The sequence below is a fragment of the Sinocyclocheilus anshuiensis genome, unplaced genomic scaffold (genome assembly GCF_001515605.1).
Source record: "Sinocyclocheilus anshuiensis isolate Anshui unplaced genomic scaffold, SAMN03320099.WGS_v1.1 scaffold41, whole genome shotgun sequence".
NCBI classification, from domain to species: Eukaryota; Metazoa; Chordata; class Actinopteri; order Cypriniformes; family Cyprinidae; genus Sinocyclocheilus; species Sinocyclocheilus anshuiensis.
The window spans coordinates 725392-742755 of record NW_015539849.1 but is presented as its reverse complement, the minus strand read 5'-3'; the positions used below and the strand labels follow the sequence as shown (position 1 = coordinate 742755).

The 17364-nt window shown below is 43.6% G+C and overlaps 1 protein-coding gene across 1 annotated transcript in view; it reads left to right on the top strand.

The window, feature by feature from the left end:
- The window catches only part of LOC107684620 (rho GTPase-activating protein 42-like), a 123510-nt gene that overhangs the window by 20840 nt on the left and 85306 nt on the right, over positions 1–17364 (top strand). The window contains exon 2 of the mRNA XM_016480919.1: positions 14453–14548. Within this exon, the coding sequence (XP_016336405.1) occupies positions 14453–14548 (96 nt within the window). The remainder of the gene's footprint in view (positions 1–14452; positions 14549–17364) is intronic.

Genomic DNA, 17364 nt, shown 5'->3' with positions numbered 1-17364 from the left:
GCATTGCATAAGCCCTCCAGAACCACAGCCAGGTCCCATGAGGGCACCTTAGTGCACTGTACTGGCCTTAGCCTCAGGGTGCCACGGAGGAAACGAGTGAGAAGTAGTCTTCCCAATGATTGACCACCCAGAAGGGCGTGGTAAGCAGCTAAGGCCACCACGTATACCTTCAGAGAACTTCCACAACTCCGGGCGGGGGTGAAGAATGGTGCCCCCCGCCTGAGAGAGGAGGTCCCTCCTTATCGGAATCTCCAGTGGAGAGCCGTCAAGGAGGGACACCAGGTCCGAGAACCATACTCGGGCAGGCCAGAATGGTGCTACTAGCAGCAGACGGACCCCATCCCGGCGTACTATCTCCAGAACTCCCTGGAGCAGAACGATCGGGGGAAAAGCGTACAGACGAAGCCTCAGCCACGTCTGCACCATGGCATCCAGCACCAGTAGAGCTGGATGCGTGAGGGAGAACCAGAGCGGACAGTTTGTCATTTCCTGCAACGCAAACGTAGGAGACCACCGATGTGTTGTCTGTGCGGACAAGCACATGATGCCCCCTTAGGTCTGGAAGGAAGTGTGTCAGAGCTCGAAACACGGCCAGCATCTCCAGGCAGTTGATGTGCCAAGTGAGATGATGGCCTTCCCACAGACCCTGGGCAGAGCTTCCACTCATGACCGCCCCCCCAGCCCGTGAGAGAGGCATCTGTCGTTAGCATTACACGACGACAAGGAGCCCCTAACATCGGGCCTTGAACCAGGAACCAACGTTTCTTCCACATGTCCAAGGCACGTAAGCATCGCCGCGTGACCTTGATCGTTCGAAGCGGATTCCGCCTCGGGGAAAATCCTTTGGTTCTGAGCCACCACTGCAAAGGTCTCAAGTACAGCAGGCCAAAAGGTATCACATTGGACACCACTGCCATCAGACCCAACAGCCTTTGAAACTGTTTGACAGTGAGTGACTGGCCTTCTCTTACTCTCTTGACTGTCGTGAGGATTTACTCGATACGAGCAGGAGACAAATGTGCCTGCATCGTGGTAGAATCACACACCACGCCTAAATAAGTGGTTCTCTGTAGTGGAGAAAGCACACTCTTCTTGGCGTTTAGTCTTAACCCCAGCTCTCTCATATAGGCGAGGATGACATCTCGATGCCGAGCCGCCATCTGCTCTGATCGAGCTAGTATCAACCAATCGTCGATGTAATTGGGTATGCGAATGCCCTGGAGTCGCAGAGGAGCCAGAGCAGCATCCACACACTTCGTGAAAGTGCGGGGTGTGAGTGACAGGCCAAAGGGAAGAACTCGATATTGGTATGCTTCGCCCCCGAAAGCAAACCTTAGGAACTTCCAGTGTTGAGGGAGGATGGAAACAGAGCATGGAAACATGGAAATAAGGGTCTTTGAGATCTATCGTAACAAGCCAGTCCTCGGACTGGATTTGAGATACTATCTGCTTGATAGTGAGCATCTTGAACCGAAGCTGTTTGATAGCGTGGTTCAGAAGACGGAGATCTAAGATCGGACGCAACCCCCCATCCTTCTTCGGAATGATGAAGTAACGGCTATAGAACCCGGACGCTCTCGAGAGAGAAGGAACACGTTCTATGGCCCCCTTCCTCAAGAGAGTATCTACTTCTTGTTCCATTAGCAGAGCCTGCTCGGGGCCCACAAGTGTGGGAATAACCCCGCTGAAACGAGTCGTACGAGAGCCGAACTGGATTCTGTAGCCTTTCTCTACAATCTGCAGGACCCATTTTGAGACATTTGGTAGATGTTTCCACGCTACCAAAAAATCTACTAAGGGAACCAGCCTCTCGAGGCTCGAGGTTATTAGAGGAGCCAGTTCGGTGCCCTGAAGCGGATGACAGGCAAGGAATGACCGACCTGACTTGCTGTAGCACCCTCACTTGAGGGGACGAGCTCTCCCATGCCGTACCGTCGCCGAGCGGTAGCTGGGAATTTCGCTCGTCGGAGCTCACTGAGCCCTGAAGCACAGAGGGTGGCAGGGGTATCAGTGAATCTCCGTGAGGACACTGAGGAGGATCGGGCACAATATACTGAGGTGTGTTATCTTTTTCTCCCCAGGTGGGCTGCCCTCAGGGACCTGACAATGGTGGCATCAGGACCACTTAGTCAAGGTCCTCTTTGACAAGATAACAGTCCGCAGATCCGTTTTCAGTCTAGAAGACCCCGACTGAGAGCATCGCCCCAACCCCCGATCTTTCTGTAGAAGGGTGCGGGTTGCAACGCTCTGTTTTTGAGACTGGCGATATGAGGAGCTTGACGGCTGAAGCTCCTGCTCCTGCTCAGCAGCCCCATTGGCCTGGGAGCGACGAGGGAGGAAACGTTGGAACGCCGCTGCTTGCTTCCTCGCCTCCTGAAACCTATCGACGACAGTGTTGACTGCGTCGCCGAAAAGGCCAGAGGGCGAGAGCGGGGTGTCTAGGAGGAAGAATCTGTCCTTATCTTGCATTTCGGACAGATTCAACCACAGATGCCGTTCCGTGGCCACCATAGCTGCCATTGAACGGCCGATAGCTCTGGCCGTTTCTTTGGTGGCCTGGAGGGACAAATCTGTGGCCTGACGCAGTTTGGCTACTACGTCGGATTCCTCCTCCCTCCTGTCGTCCAGGTCCCTGAGCAGGTCAGCCTGGTATGCTTGTAACACCGCCATGGTGTACAAACATGCGCCAGCCTGACCTGGTGCCGTATAAGCTTTCCCAACCAGCCTCGACGTCAGCCTAACGGGCCTGGTGGGAAGCTTCGGGGCCTTCAGGGACGATGCTGAGAATGGGGAGAGATAGCTCGCAAGCGTCTGCTCCACCACTGGCATCGCCCCATATCCCTTCTCATTCAGCTCCACGATGTTGGAATAATTCAAGACTGTGGGGCTGTAAATACGGGATGAGTATGGTTTCTCCCACGATCTTGACACCTCGGCATGGAGATCGGGGAAAAACGGAAGGCCCCGTAGTGAAGGCTGTGCTCTGGATCTCAGGAAACGCTCATCTAATTTACTTTTAGGACGAGCGTCCTGTTTATCGGCTGGCCAATCAATATTTAATTTGGCTACAGCACGAGTCACAACCTCCACGAGCTCCTCATACGCGAGGGACTGTGGTGGCGAGTCTCGACAGTCATCACATCCACCTCCTCGGAGGAAGATAGATGAAGTGTCTGGCTCTCTCCGGGGGGAAGAAACCGCAGCGTGGGCTTCCGATCCCTGAGAGGGATCTAGCGGGTGAGGACCGAGAAAAGCCCGTCTCGGATCCCTCCGCTAAATTCACCTGCGATCCCCACGACAACAGTCTACGCTGTGCCTCGGCAACAGCGGGACCGCTGCCAGCGGGATCGCGAGCCTGGCTGCTCTCATCAAACACTGCCAGGCAAGAGCGGAGCACACACAGCGAGAGCAACTCGCAGTCATGACAATCAGCTCCTAAACAAACAACACACAGATCGTGTGTATCCCCCGCTGCCAGATATCGTGGGCAGGGAGGAACACAACGTCTGTAATGCCGTTCGCTCGCCATAGATTTCGACTTTGACTTTGACATTTTTTTGAATGCTTGTGGACTGACAGACAACAGTAAATAAGACTGACACATACACAGAGCGCTACTGAAGAGCAGAAGCTAAATTGCGCTCTGCCGGATGCGCTTTTATACTTCCTGATTGCTCACGTCACCCCGCTCGTGACGTCTCGCTGCTCCATTGGACTGATTTTACATATGATGATCTCCCATCACAGCGATGATATATTTTAGTGATGAACACTGTATAAGTACTTACATTTTGAGCTGTTCCTTCACCATGGATATTATCATTAACTAAAATGAAAACCTTTAAAAAACAAAAACAAAAAATTAATAAATACAAATAAAAAAAATAATTATTTGAAATAAAATAAACATTAACAGAAATAAAATATAAAATAACATTTTATTTCTGGTAATTGCCGAGGCTTTTTCATTTCTGTTTAGTGTAGCTTGAAGTAAATAACTTGCATTATATAAACTAAAACAAATAAATATAAGTGAATAAAACTACAGTTAAAAAAAAGACACAAAAATTGTACAATGCTTGTAAATCTTATATATATACCCTTATTTCTCCAAATATAACATTTAAAAAATTATCAATTTATTTATATATTTATTTTTTATAAAATGTTACTTAGTTACACATATTAACAAATTGCACATATTATTAATGGTATAGCTGTTCTTGAAACGTAATGCTCACCAAACTCTTTTAATATGTTTCTCCTAACACTATATATGTTTTTCTTTCTTCTTTTTTTTTTTTTGTTTTTTTGGAAAGACTAGTCTATAAGTGTTATATGAAACAAGCAATGTGAAGATTTTAAAAAAATTCTCTGTGTTCCATAAAAATGAAACAATTACCATATGAGTTTGAAATGACATGAGGGCGAGTAAATGTTAATGTTAATGACTGAATTTTCAGTTATGAGTGAACTAATTCTTTAAAGTTAAATGAGAGTGAAAGTAAGAGGAAGAGAAAATGAAGTAACAGGAAAAGAAAGTAAATCTCATTAGGTCTGAGAGGCAGCAAGGTGGATGTATGTGACCTTTTAAGAAATGTCCTGTGAACATGCTCTTCTTCTGGTATCTAGTTTTGCCCTTTGAGCTCTGATTGTTTTGTAAGGGATTTTTTTTTTGTTCTGTTCTACCCCTGAAACTCAGGAGGTAATGACACATATTGTCTCTTAGTATGTGTGTTATAGGGAGTGGTTCCAGCTGCTTCTATGTTCACTTGCAGCTTTTGTGAGTCAGTTTGAGTGTGTTATGCTTTGTGACAGCTCACACTGCTCTGTCATACTTCTTGAATCCAGTATTCCATCTTATTCTTACTGATTTATCATTAAAACCCAGTGTGAACTTGTGCAATTACGTAAGATCTCGTACTCATTCTTACTGGCGCATGTCCCATCATGCAGTGGTGAGAAAAGCTAGTGTTACTCTTGGCAGTGTGTTCATTACACCAGATGTCTGAATCAAGAGCTGTGTTCCAAAACCTATTGAGGTGCCTACCTAGGGAACATATTTAGACATGGTACCAAGAACCGTGGATTTTCACTGGTATCGGTACCGAATACTGAAATTTTGGTACCGTGACAACACTACTTCTGAAACAAAGTCTGTTGAAAAGGGTCATGCACAATTAGGCACCTCAGGACAATTCTAGTTTAAGTCAAAATCTAAGGCAGCATTGCTTGCAGGTGTGCTTCAAGTATAAATGGCTGTTTTGTTGAATACAGTTTATTATTTCTTCCATTTATCGGTGGATCAGTTATCCAATATCCCCCCCAAAAAATGCTTAAATATCTGAGAAAATATCAGTAAAAGCCATTATGGGTCAATCTCTACGCATGAATGACTATTAACGAAGTTGTTTCCATTAATTTTAGTCACTTACGATGTTTAGACTAGGATGCTGAATTAGAAGGCAGCTCGTTAAGGTTTGAAACTGAGCCAAGAACTCCCATTTACAATCCCGGCTCAGCGATTCCCTGAAGGTATGAAGGCGGAATGTTGTGACGGACGGCATGTTATACACTTAATAGGTGAGAGGAAGAAACGACAGCAGCTCAAATTGACGGCTCTGTGGAGATGGAGAGCAGATATACAAGGCATTACCTGTAGAGATAAAGAGACCGTTTGGAGAGCTGATGTAATACAGGAAGGTAAGGGGAGCAAAATGCCCACTAGGGAGACCTCAGTGGCAGAGGTGCGATTTTCCAGGTGTTTCCACGGCTTTGCGCTCAGAATCTGAAAGCCAATTGGGCGGCAGCAGGTGTCCTCCTCCCTCCTTCTCCCCTCATGACACCCGCTTCCATTTTATTCAACGTCTGATCTCGGGAAAAGCCAGGCCTATTAGACATTAATGCTCTCACTGAAGGTTTTAGGAAAGTACTGTAGCTGTGGATCAGCAGTGCAGTGCAGTGCAAGTCTGTTGTTACGAGAGGTGAAGGGCACTGCATTATTGATGGGGCTCATTCAGCTTGACTGAGCAGACTCACATCTCAAACAGATTATTGACTAGCACCCTGGAGTCTCAGAGCTGGTGCATGGCATGAGATGATATACATGCTCACGCAACACATCAGTGGATAACGTTGTTATTCGCTCTCAGTGCTTGGGTGATGCATAAGGCCTCAGACAAAACCTGATACTGGATTAAATTCCTGTTTATCTCAGAAGCTATGACTAGACTTAAAACTTATCTTTCAATAGCAAGCAAGACGTTTGCAAATGGAAACTGGTTATTAGTGTGGTGTATGTGTTTTCTAGGGCGCTGCTCTGCAGTTGCTAAGGTGCTATGAGGGGTTTTAGTGCATTGCTGTCAGGCTTTGGCAAAATTGGTCCCCATTGTCTTCCAATGGTGTGTATATATATATATATATATATATATATTTTTTTTTTTTTTCATATTATGGAAGTCAATGGGGATCAGCAACTGTTTGGTTACCCACGTTGTTCAAAATATCTACTTTTATGTTCAGCAGAAGAAACTCGTAAAGGATTGGAACAAATTGAGGGTGAGTAAATGATGACAGGATTTTCATTTTGGGGTGATCTATCCCTTGAAATATTAGCTCCTTTTCAAGTGATGAATTTTGTTTGAATTGGCCACACCCCACAGGAAGTTGAATTGGAATGATTTTTAATTTTTAATTAAAAAAAATGACACAGGTAATGCCTTCTGTAAATGTTAATTTATTTCATAATTTAATAAGTGAAACTCAATGCAAATTTCGGCCCCACTTTATATTAAGTGGCCTTAACTACTATGTACTTACATCAAAAATTAAGTACAATGTACTTATTGTGTTCATATTGTATTGCAAAACACTTTTGCTGCTATTGAGGTGGGATATGGGTAAGGTTAGGGACAGGTTTGTTGGTATGGGTAGGTTTAAGGGTGGGTTAAGGTGTAAGGGATGGGTCAACTGTGTAATTATAAATATAATTACAGAAATTAATTACAGATGTAATTACATGTAGGTATTTTTAAAATATAAGTACAATGTAAAAACATGTATGTACACAATAAGTGCATTGTACCAAATTATTAATTTAAATGTAAGTACATAGTTGTTAAGGCCACTTAATATAAAGTGGGTCCCAAATTTCTATAATATGTCACATTTCAAACATCCTCGTTTCCCTCCTTCTGGGAACAGTAGTTATATGCATAACTCTACATTCACATTCAGTCTGTTCACTCGGTACAACGCATGACTATGGGACATATATTCACGCCCCGCAAAGTTGCCGAACTAAACATAAGGGACCAGCACGGCCACATTCCCCGTGCATTTCACAGGAGCGACGGCCACTGACTTGCAATCCCTGCGGTAAGCACGGACATAGCTACCGTTGCCGCAGTGACATCTAGTCGGTAAAACCGAACAAACGTGTGCGGTGGCGCCCAACTAGCTGCCGCACAAATGTCCTCCACAGACACCCCTCTAAACAATGCTCATTACGTCGCCATGCCCCTTGTTCAGTGCACACACACCCTCGCAGGCAGGGCCAACCCTCTGCTCTTGTATGCAATAGAGATTGCCTCCAAAATCCAGTGCGCAAGGCACTGCTTAGACAGTAGCTTCCCCCCAAACCGGTTTGGCAAAACATACAAACAGCCGATCAGAAGAACACGTATCCCACGTCTGCTCCACATACATGCGCAGAGCCCGCACAGGGCACAACGCATGAAGCTTCCGGTCTTCTTCAGAGTCAATAGAGGGGTTCGACAGAGCGGGCAGCTCAAAGGAGAGCACACTATATGCCCCCGACAAGACTTTAGGTGTATACGCCAAGTTTGGACGAAACACCACTCTCGATGCATGTGGGATGCACTGACAGTGCATGCAGATCGCCCTCGCGTTTCGCTGACGCCAGCGCCAGCAGCAGAGCCGTTTTATTAGACAACATCCTCAGATCCAAGGACTCCTAACAGCTCAAAAGGAGGTTCACACATGGCCTCCAGAACCAGGTCCCATGACAGCACCATTGACTTTGTAACGGTCCTCAGACGCCGTGCCCCTTTAAGGAACCGAACAGCAAGTGGCATGACAGGCCGAGATGGCTGCTAGATAAACTTTCAGCATGGAATGGGAGCGACCCCCTTCGAACAATTCCTGCATAAAAGTCAAAATCTCTGCAATCGGGCACTGATACGCTGATAAAGATCTCCCCACACACCAATCTACAAACATGCGGCCGTGTCAGCTGCAACAGGGGAAGAGAGCGAGTACCCCCTTGCCTGTTCTAGTGCCAGACAAACAGCCTGCAACTCCAAAAAATGTATGTGACGCCGTCTTAGCGCCTTTGACCACACGATAGCCCCACTGCATCAAGCGAAGAACCCACGATGTAGGTGCACATGCGCGCCACCATTCGAGGCAGACAGCAAGAAACCCCGTCATCACCTGGGGAACCCCCTCAACTACCCGCACACAATGCTGGATATGACATATCACTGCATCTTTTCCCTCTATCGGCACATGGCCCGATTGTGAGTTTAGAGTTTCTAAAACATTTTGCCTCTCTAGACCAATCAACACATGAGTCAATGTATGCGGAACACAACGTTTTTTTTATTGAAAAAGAACTCCAAGTTAAACCCGCACTCTTGCATGTTTTTTTTTTCTGTACCGAGAGAAGAACACGACCGTCTCTGGGCCGACATTCCTCCACCTCCTGCAGGCTAACGACCAGACTGCCCTTTCTTCCCCGCAGAGAAATGTCCACCTTTCTTTGGGGGCGGACCCTTCCTTCCTGGCCCCGCCTGCTGCTTAGACTGCGTGCGCACCCACCCAGTTTCCCAAGCACCAGGCCTTGGTGCTGTCGCTAAAGCCAGCCTTTTGGCCGGTGGCGGCTGGAAAGACACCCCAAGCCCTGGGTGAGCAGCCGACTGTGCTGGCCTTCTGAACCTCCTCGCATTGAACCCCTCAGCGACTCTGCCTGCTTCTTAGAGTCCTCAAACCGTGCCTGAAACACGGCAAGGCCTTCTCCGAAGAGTCTGGACGGGGAGATCGGGGCACTGAGAAACGCACTCCGCACTCTTGCTCAGGCAGGTTCACTAGGGTTAGCCAAAGATGACACTGCACCACCACAGTACCGGCCATAGCATGGTCCAACGACACCAGCGCACCATGGGTTGCACGCAGAATTTAATCAGCCATGGAACGCACTTCCCCCATTAGCACGTCACACAGCCTCCCTGCTGACACGGACTCGCCCACCTCTCCCAAGCAGATGGCTTGATAAGTCTGCAGCAAAGACATAAAGCTCAAAGCTCTGACCGACAACGCTGTAAGTCCTGCCCAGCTGCTTAAACAAGAACCTGCAAGGGCCCGTCAGGAGAGTGGGGGTACCTGCGATACCACTATTCTGCGTGGGCGCCAGGTATGCTGCCAGGGAATGCTCCATTGAGGAGTCCGAAATCAACCCTGCTTCCCCCGCTCCCTCGAGCTCTGTGAATCTGTTTGCGCCTCGCACCGGAGGAGGGGGTGACATGGGCTTCGGCCACGAAGATGTGAGCTCTGCTACACAATCCGGATAAAGTGGCAGGCGGGACCTCACTACTGTGCACTGGAGACAGATAAAACCCCCCAAAGCGCTACCACCTGCTGCTTCGGAGAGCGAGGGAGAAGCCGGTAATTGTCCTGCCTGAAAAGCGTCGTCCGAGAACTCTTGGCCGCATCCAATGAGACAGAGTCATCGTCCTGACACCCAAACTCCCGGCCAAACTCAGGAGCAATCGGGAATACCTCTGTCCTCCTCGGCCTCTACACGATCGCCCCAGTTCCCTGCAGCCTCCCCAAAAACGTACACATGCTCCGGGGTTGAAGAGAGCCAACTTAGCGTGAACAATCCCCAGACACACTGAGCAGTGCTCGTGAGTATCCTTTTCAGACAATGAATACCCACATGCCATAGGACAGGGGCGAGAATCTTTTTTGTGCTTAGACATCTTACTCGAAAAAGAGTTCATAAGCCTTTGTTAGCGGAGATAAACTTGAGATTAAGAACCCTTTTCTTCATCTGTCTGTTCTTTCCTTAGTTTCAACAAGGATCACCACCGTAGGCTTTCTCTTGTGAATGTGGCATGATTGTTCTTCAGCTCTTCACCGTGCTGCTAGAACACAAAGGGAATCACGCATGCGAATGCATTTATATGCTGTGGGCAGGTAGCCCCACCCACGTCGGCATGCGTAATTGGCCTTTCAGGCGTGAATATAGGTGTCTTCAGCAGATGGTGCAAGAGCGCGATATCCCATAGTCATGTGTTGGGAACAGCAATTTCCAGGCCTGGAAAAATTTTGAAAAAATTAATAAACCCAGAATGTTTTGGAAAAGTCATGGAAATTTATTTCACAAATCTCTGTGCAATAGAATATATTTTTAATCAGGTCGGTGTGGGATCATGCATATATCTCACAGTTTTACTCATTCTGGCATTTATTTAATAATAGCCAGTTGCGGTTCCAGATCACAATAACTGGGGGGCCAGGCAGGAGCCACTTGTGCTTTTAGGGGGCACACTTATAAAATTAATCTTAACCTACTTTTAGTATTATTCAAGCTTGCTGACATGGGGGCACTGGCCCAAATACACACAAAATGATGTCAAAATGCCAGTCTTGGCGAGTATCCTCATAAACACAGTCGGTTTTGTCTTAAAGGGTTAGTTCACCCAAAAATGAAAATTAGGCTGTGTTTTACTCACCCCCGAGGCATCCTAGGTGTATATGACTTTCTTCTTTCAGACGAATCCAGTCGGAGTTATATTAAAAATTGTCCTGGATATTCCAAGCTCTATCATTGCAGTCAGCGGGTGTTGCAGTGCTTCAGTCCAAAAGAAGTAAAAAATAAAAAGTGCCCATCCATTAAAAAAAAATGTCTCACACGGCTCTGGGGGTGAACAAAGGCCTCCTTTCGCGAATCGATGCGTTTTTGTAAGAAAAATAACCATATTTAAAATGTAATAATCAATTTAATCTAGCTTGCGCTCACTGTCGTACACGGAAGCAGCTCCGGGTGGATGACGTATGAGGTCGGCTTTGCGCATACGCCGCTCAGAAGTGACGCACGCGGAAGCGCAGCAGAGAGATCAAAACAAAACAACGGTCACTAATTAGAAGTACAAAACGAGGATTTGTAAAGAAGAATGTCAGAGGATTTCGATATAAGCCAAGAGGAGACTGGTTTTCCTTTGCTAAAGTAAGGAAACTTTGCTTCCTTTGATCCTGTAAACAAACGTTGGTTTTCACGAGACTCACTGGCGCATGCACAACGTTGACCTCATATGTCATTCGCCCGGAGATGCTTCTGTGTACAACTGTTGGCGCAAGCTAGATTAAAGTGATTATTACGTTTTGAATATGGATATTTTTCTTACAAAAATGCATCGATTCGCTACAGGAGGCCTTTGTTCACCCCCTGGAGCCATGTGAGACACTTTTTTTATGGATGGGCGCTTTTTATTTAACTTCTTTTGGACTGAAGCATTGCAACACCCGCTGACTGCAATGATAGAGCTTGGAATAGCCAGGACAATTTTTAATATAACTCCGACTGGATTCGTCTGAAAGAAAAAAGTCATATACACCTAGGATGCCTCGGGGGTGAGTAAAACACAGCCTAATTTTCATTTTTGGATGAACTAACCCTTTAAAGGCACAATACAGTGTGTAAGACTTTCGTAATAAAATATTCCACTTGCACAGTGTGATATATTTCATGCATTTGTGTACTTACGTTATCCCAAAAGTTCCCAAGGATTTGTAAATCCAGAGAAATTCAAATTTTAAATAATGACTCATCCCTGTTCATTGTCTCCTATCAGTGACGTGATATCCTTGCTATCGGTTTCCGCTTGTAGAAACTATGACAACACACGTGGACAAAAATGCTGCTGTACAGTTAAACTAAATCCATCACGGCTGTCACGAATAAAATGAAAATTAAATTAAAAGTTTTGACTGCAGCATTAAATTTAGATCTGCTCAATGTTGCACTATGATTCTTTTTATAACCAATCACACTTGAGTCTGTTGAGTTTAAAAATGCAGTGCCCAATCAGAGGCGTTCAGATGAGTCATCGCTGAAACGCCAGAGTTTTTTATTCAGAGCGCTGCTGCTGACTGAAATTTGCTCTCTCGCAACATTACATCATAAACAACAAAGTGCAGATGCACATGTGATGTATGTAGGAGATTCATTCATCATACAGTGTATAGACAGCTTTACTGATTATGAGTTTTTTGAGAGTGCTTAAACTCGCGCTAGACTTTAAGTTTAGACTTTAGTCAGTCATACTGTTCCTTGACAATGTAAATATACTTTGCTTGCTTTCTCTGTATAATTTGTTCGCTGTTTGAATAACTTTGGAAGATACAGGTAATACAAATTAATTAATCCGTGAACATCTCGGACATCTCTGGATGGTGAAAACGACATCTCACATCATCATCATCAAGCTTCACCTCTGTTATTGTTTTGAAAATGTGACCTCTAGTGATGAAAACTTACATGCAGTATTGTGCCTTTAAGTGAATGTAAGCAGTTGTTTAGAAAGAAAACCATTGTGTATCAGTTTATTGGATCCATGCAGTCGGTCTTAAAGGGACAGCAGCCTAATAAAGCTGTGCCGTCTGTCATTAATGTTAATCAAACAACAAAAGACAAAAAAAAGACCAATCACTGATCTTGACTAAATAATTAAATTACATTTTAAAGATTAATCTGTTTTTAATTTACAGTTTATTCAATTTCTGTATATTTCTGTACCTGAATACTACTGTTAGACCTAAACTGTTTCCTAAATGAAATGCAGGTCCTGAGTTTAGTTGTTAATATTGGTTAAATAACTAATAATATTCAGTGATGTGATATGTTCTCTGTGTGGAGTAACGTCTGGCATAGTCACAGCTTGCACTTATTATTAAAACAAATAGAAAGCAAATAAGCATTAATAGTCATTCGTTTTAGATAACATATGCTATGATACATTTGAACAGATTTGTATTCTTATTTTACATGTATACTTGTAAAATAATGGAACATTAGGTCATGAATACTGTCTCAAAAGTCATGAAGTCATCAAAATTTATTGGTAAAAATATGTACGAACCCTGTAATTCTGTGACTGTTTTGTGTGCAAGAAACACTGACTAAAATTGTGACCTTAGGGGGAAAAGGCTACAGAACTGTATGATGTGCTGTGTTGTTTTTATGGGATGTGGGAAAAATCACATCACATCCTGTTGCCCTTTGCTGCAATGTTTTCTTTAGTTAGGAATCATGGCTAATTTATCCACATAAAATCTGTAGCCATTAGAACTGAACCCTGTAAGTGGAATGTTCCAGTGTTTACTATAAGTGAGATTGCAGTGTTCTCTGTATCCTCCCTGAACTCTGCATTCTGTATGTATGTTTGGTACGTGAGATTCAAAGTGCCAGAAGTTACAGAAATGTTATTTCTCTCTCGACCTTGTTAGGCCAAAAAGTGGGCAGAAATTGAACACAGATTGTTTGATGCAGCTGTATGATGCATAAAAAGCTGAAATAGAAGAAAATTAAAGTCGTTAAGTGTAAAATTAATATAACCTTAAGTTCTCTTCTCGGTCCTCTCTGCTCTTTTTTCAGTGTTCAATGTCAATGCTATTGCTAGATTTGGCTGAAGCGAGCCATAATGCCCCAAATTAGACTTACGTTGAACTTAAAAGCAAAGAATTTGCATGGAATTAACTTTTGATCTTTCTGGAATTACAAGCCTTCCTTTGTGGCAGATTCGTGTCAGTCTGCATATTAGTGCTGGTCTATCTAATGAGCATTACAATGCTTCCTCGTGGCCTTTCTTGATTGATGGTCAATGATGAATTTACCAAGCCAGCAGTCAAAAGTGCAAAGTTAGGATTCCTCCCCGCCACGTTGTGAATGCGTACGTATTGCGCTTTTGACAAATCTTATGTTCTTAAGATTGAAAGATACATTTTCAAATCCTGTGTTTTTCCAAATAGAAGATTAAGGACAAAGTAATGAGAAAACCTTTTCTGAGTTTTATTTATGTTTTTTCATCAGAAAGCTTTTGAAAGCTTTTTTGGTATTTGGAGGAGCAGTCGGGTCTATCACCTCTTTTAAGGCATGATGAAATGGCTTTTCTCTGCAGTCTCATTACCGTTTTTGATTGAGTTGCTTAGCATTTCCTGCTCAAGTCCCTTCCACCCACTCTAGATGACTGAGATGTACATTTAGCACTCCAAATGAGAACTCATTTACTCTCAGCAGGTAGTGAGGATTCTGTATTTGCCTTTTTATACAGGATACACCTTTGACTCAAGTGGCTTTGATTTTAGTTTGATTTTAACTCTTAGTTAGCGTTACACTTTCATGGTTCAAATCTCTTTTTCTTTGTTTCAGACCTCTCGGCAGCCGTGCAGAAGTTCTCCCAGTCTTTACAGGAGTTCCAATTTGAGTGCATTGGTGATGCAGAAACGGATGATGAAGTAAACATTGGTAAGTGTGATGTCAACTGCTGATTTGAGGTCTGCTACTGCTCATACTCCTTCAGTCTTGTAGGTGTACATGACAAATCACGATAGGTTTCCTTTAATATTTCAATTATTTCTCCCAGCAATTAGATTAAATGGAGAGCAAATGCAAATGTTTGCTGAAGTCTCCTGCTTAAATGTTCTTCAGACACAAAGGCCTCATGGAGTTTCAGAAGACATCTCATCAATCACTCAAGCTAGGGCTGTGCGATTAATCACATTTTTTATGGATTATGAACGCATGATAATCAAGATAAAACGATTATTGTGCCACATTATTTTCCTTTCCATTACAGCGGTGCATTTTCGCCCCTGCTTAAAATCCGAAACTTAACATCCAAACATGTAGCGTGACTGTCATAAAAAGTAGAGTTTGGGTACTTGGACTTGGGACTTGGACTCGGACTGCAATTATGAATGAACTAGGACTTGAGATTGACTAAATAATAGATTGACTGAGTAAATCATGGGGTTATTTTCATTTTTGGGTGAAGTATCCCTTTAAAGACTAGGACTCGATTCGGACTTGAAAAGATGGACTCGGGCCTAACACTAGTAAAAAGTATACTGCGGGACGTGCTTGCTATTATAAAGAAAGCGTATTAAGCTGTAAAACAGAACTTGCGCTCTTCCCCAGGCAGCTTTTTGTACATGTGCTTCTAGACAGTGCGAAACACAGACAACCAAACTATACTTTGGGCTTCAGGTGTGAGCCTAAACTGTCAAATACACACAATATATACAATATAAAATATGTCAAAATGCCCTCCTTGGCAAGTATTGTCAAACACTGTTGGTTATGTGAATGTTGAGTGAACGTTAACAGATGCTCAGACCTTTTCTCATCAAATATGAATATTCTAATTAAATATTAATTCCTTCAAGTCTTAATTATATGGGCTATGCTATCCACACACAATTTCTCTAAACTCTTACTGTACATCAACAGTTGTCTCATTTGTGTATATTTTTATTTCTCGTTAGGGGTTCTAGCAGAACATCTGAGAGAGTTGAAGTCCATTAACTCACCTAAGCTATAAAAGAGCAACATCTGAGCGAGAAAAATAAATAAAAATGTTCCTCCAAACCCATTAAAGACGATCTGATTAACCATTCTAAGATCATCTTAATGGAAATTTATCCTAATGCTCTTGAGGAATAGCTTCCTTCTTCGTCCCCAAATGTCCTGCACACTGTCCCAGATGGATGGGATTGTCATTTTAATGAAGAATTATCCCTGGAAATTCCATATGAGTTACATATGAGTCATTCAGAGTTGAGAAGCAAAGATGGATTTCTAGGCTCTTGTTTCTTCCACTCTGACTCTTTGCCTTTCAGCCACTGATTACAATCTTTAGCACGTGAGAAGTCACAGAAGGACTTACAATTCATAGTTTTGATTAATAAACACATTCTCGTATGAAAGCAAGCATCAGGCATTCTGATATCCTGTCCCAGTCCAGATTTAGCTCAACAGTTCAAGGCAGGTCTCAGTGAGATTGCCTGCCCGGCATGCATAATGCATTGTATTGATTTGCTTACATTCCAGACAAAAAGGTCTCAGCTCAGCCCTTTAAGAGATCAGAGTAACTAATTGTGATTTGTGTCAGAGATTAAGGAAAATGCAGACGGCTCACCCTCGGTGGGCACTGAGCAGATGTGCTGAGAGTTCATACGCCCTGATGGGTTGATCACTCATTCTGTTCTTTCTCTTTTTGCAGCCATTCATCTCTTTCTATCCTTCTCTCGTTCCTGCATTCTCTCCTTATGTGTCATTACTTTGTTTATTATCTTCCTGTCCTGCTCTGTGCATTGTGTGCTGTCTTGACACTCAGACCATCTGCATCTAACAGTTGGCTTCCAGTCTTTCCGTACTCTGTCGCACAAGCATGCTACCTTTTCCTCTTCTTTTCCCAAGCAATCTGATGAGAAAAAATCTAATTAAATGTGTTGAGATGTGGCAAAGCAAGCTCATAATGGAGTTCAATTTGGCCCTTTCCTATCTCTGTCTAGTCGTGAAATCGGAATGTGGTGAATTTTTGCAGTTTTTTTTCCCCCTATCTGTATGATTAAAAGGGATGTTGGGCGAGCCGGCCATAGTGGTAATGTTTTGAAAGGTAGCGACACAAAGGCATCTTTATGGCTGAGACAGAAAGGTTGATAGGTAGGAAATAACAGGGCTACGGGCTATTGATTTACACATGTAATGCGGCGGAATGATTTTGGTTTGCATTCCATGGACAAGTGAATTTTGATGAAACCTGTGGCTGCATGTTATACAATCTCTTTGACATGAACCCAGTATTTTGTTCAAAGTCTGTTCAGTGATACTCTGATAAATATTGTGATCTATCCATCCATCCATTACTGTTAGGGATGTTCATTTTAACCGGTTAACCGACGGTAAGAATTTTGACCGATTAATACAATCAGTTAAACGGTTTAAAAAGTCATTTAATTATGTTATTTTTTCAGTAATTTACCAAAATATTTAAAACGGTTTGCTGCATGGTTAAAATATGCTACGCGTATAAAACATTTTTTTTTTTAGGGGGGAAAAAACATAAGTCGCGTATAAGTCGCATTTTATTATTTCGTTCAGAAATAGGCCTAATGCCGACGCGAAATGTTTACAAACATTATGATATAAACACTGTAAACATAGCTAGGCTATTTCAGTTCCCCTCACTCCACAACAAATCCTTTCAATTAACAGTATTTAGAAAAGAACAAGAATTAAAAATATAAGAAGCTATAGCAATATAAACGACAAGCCAAAAC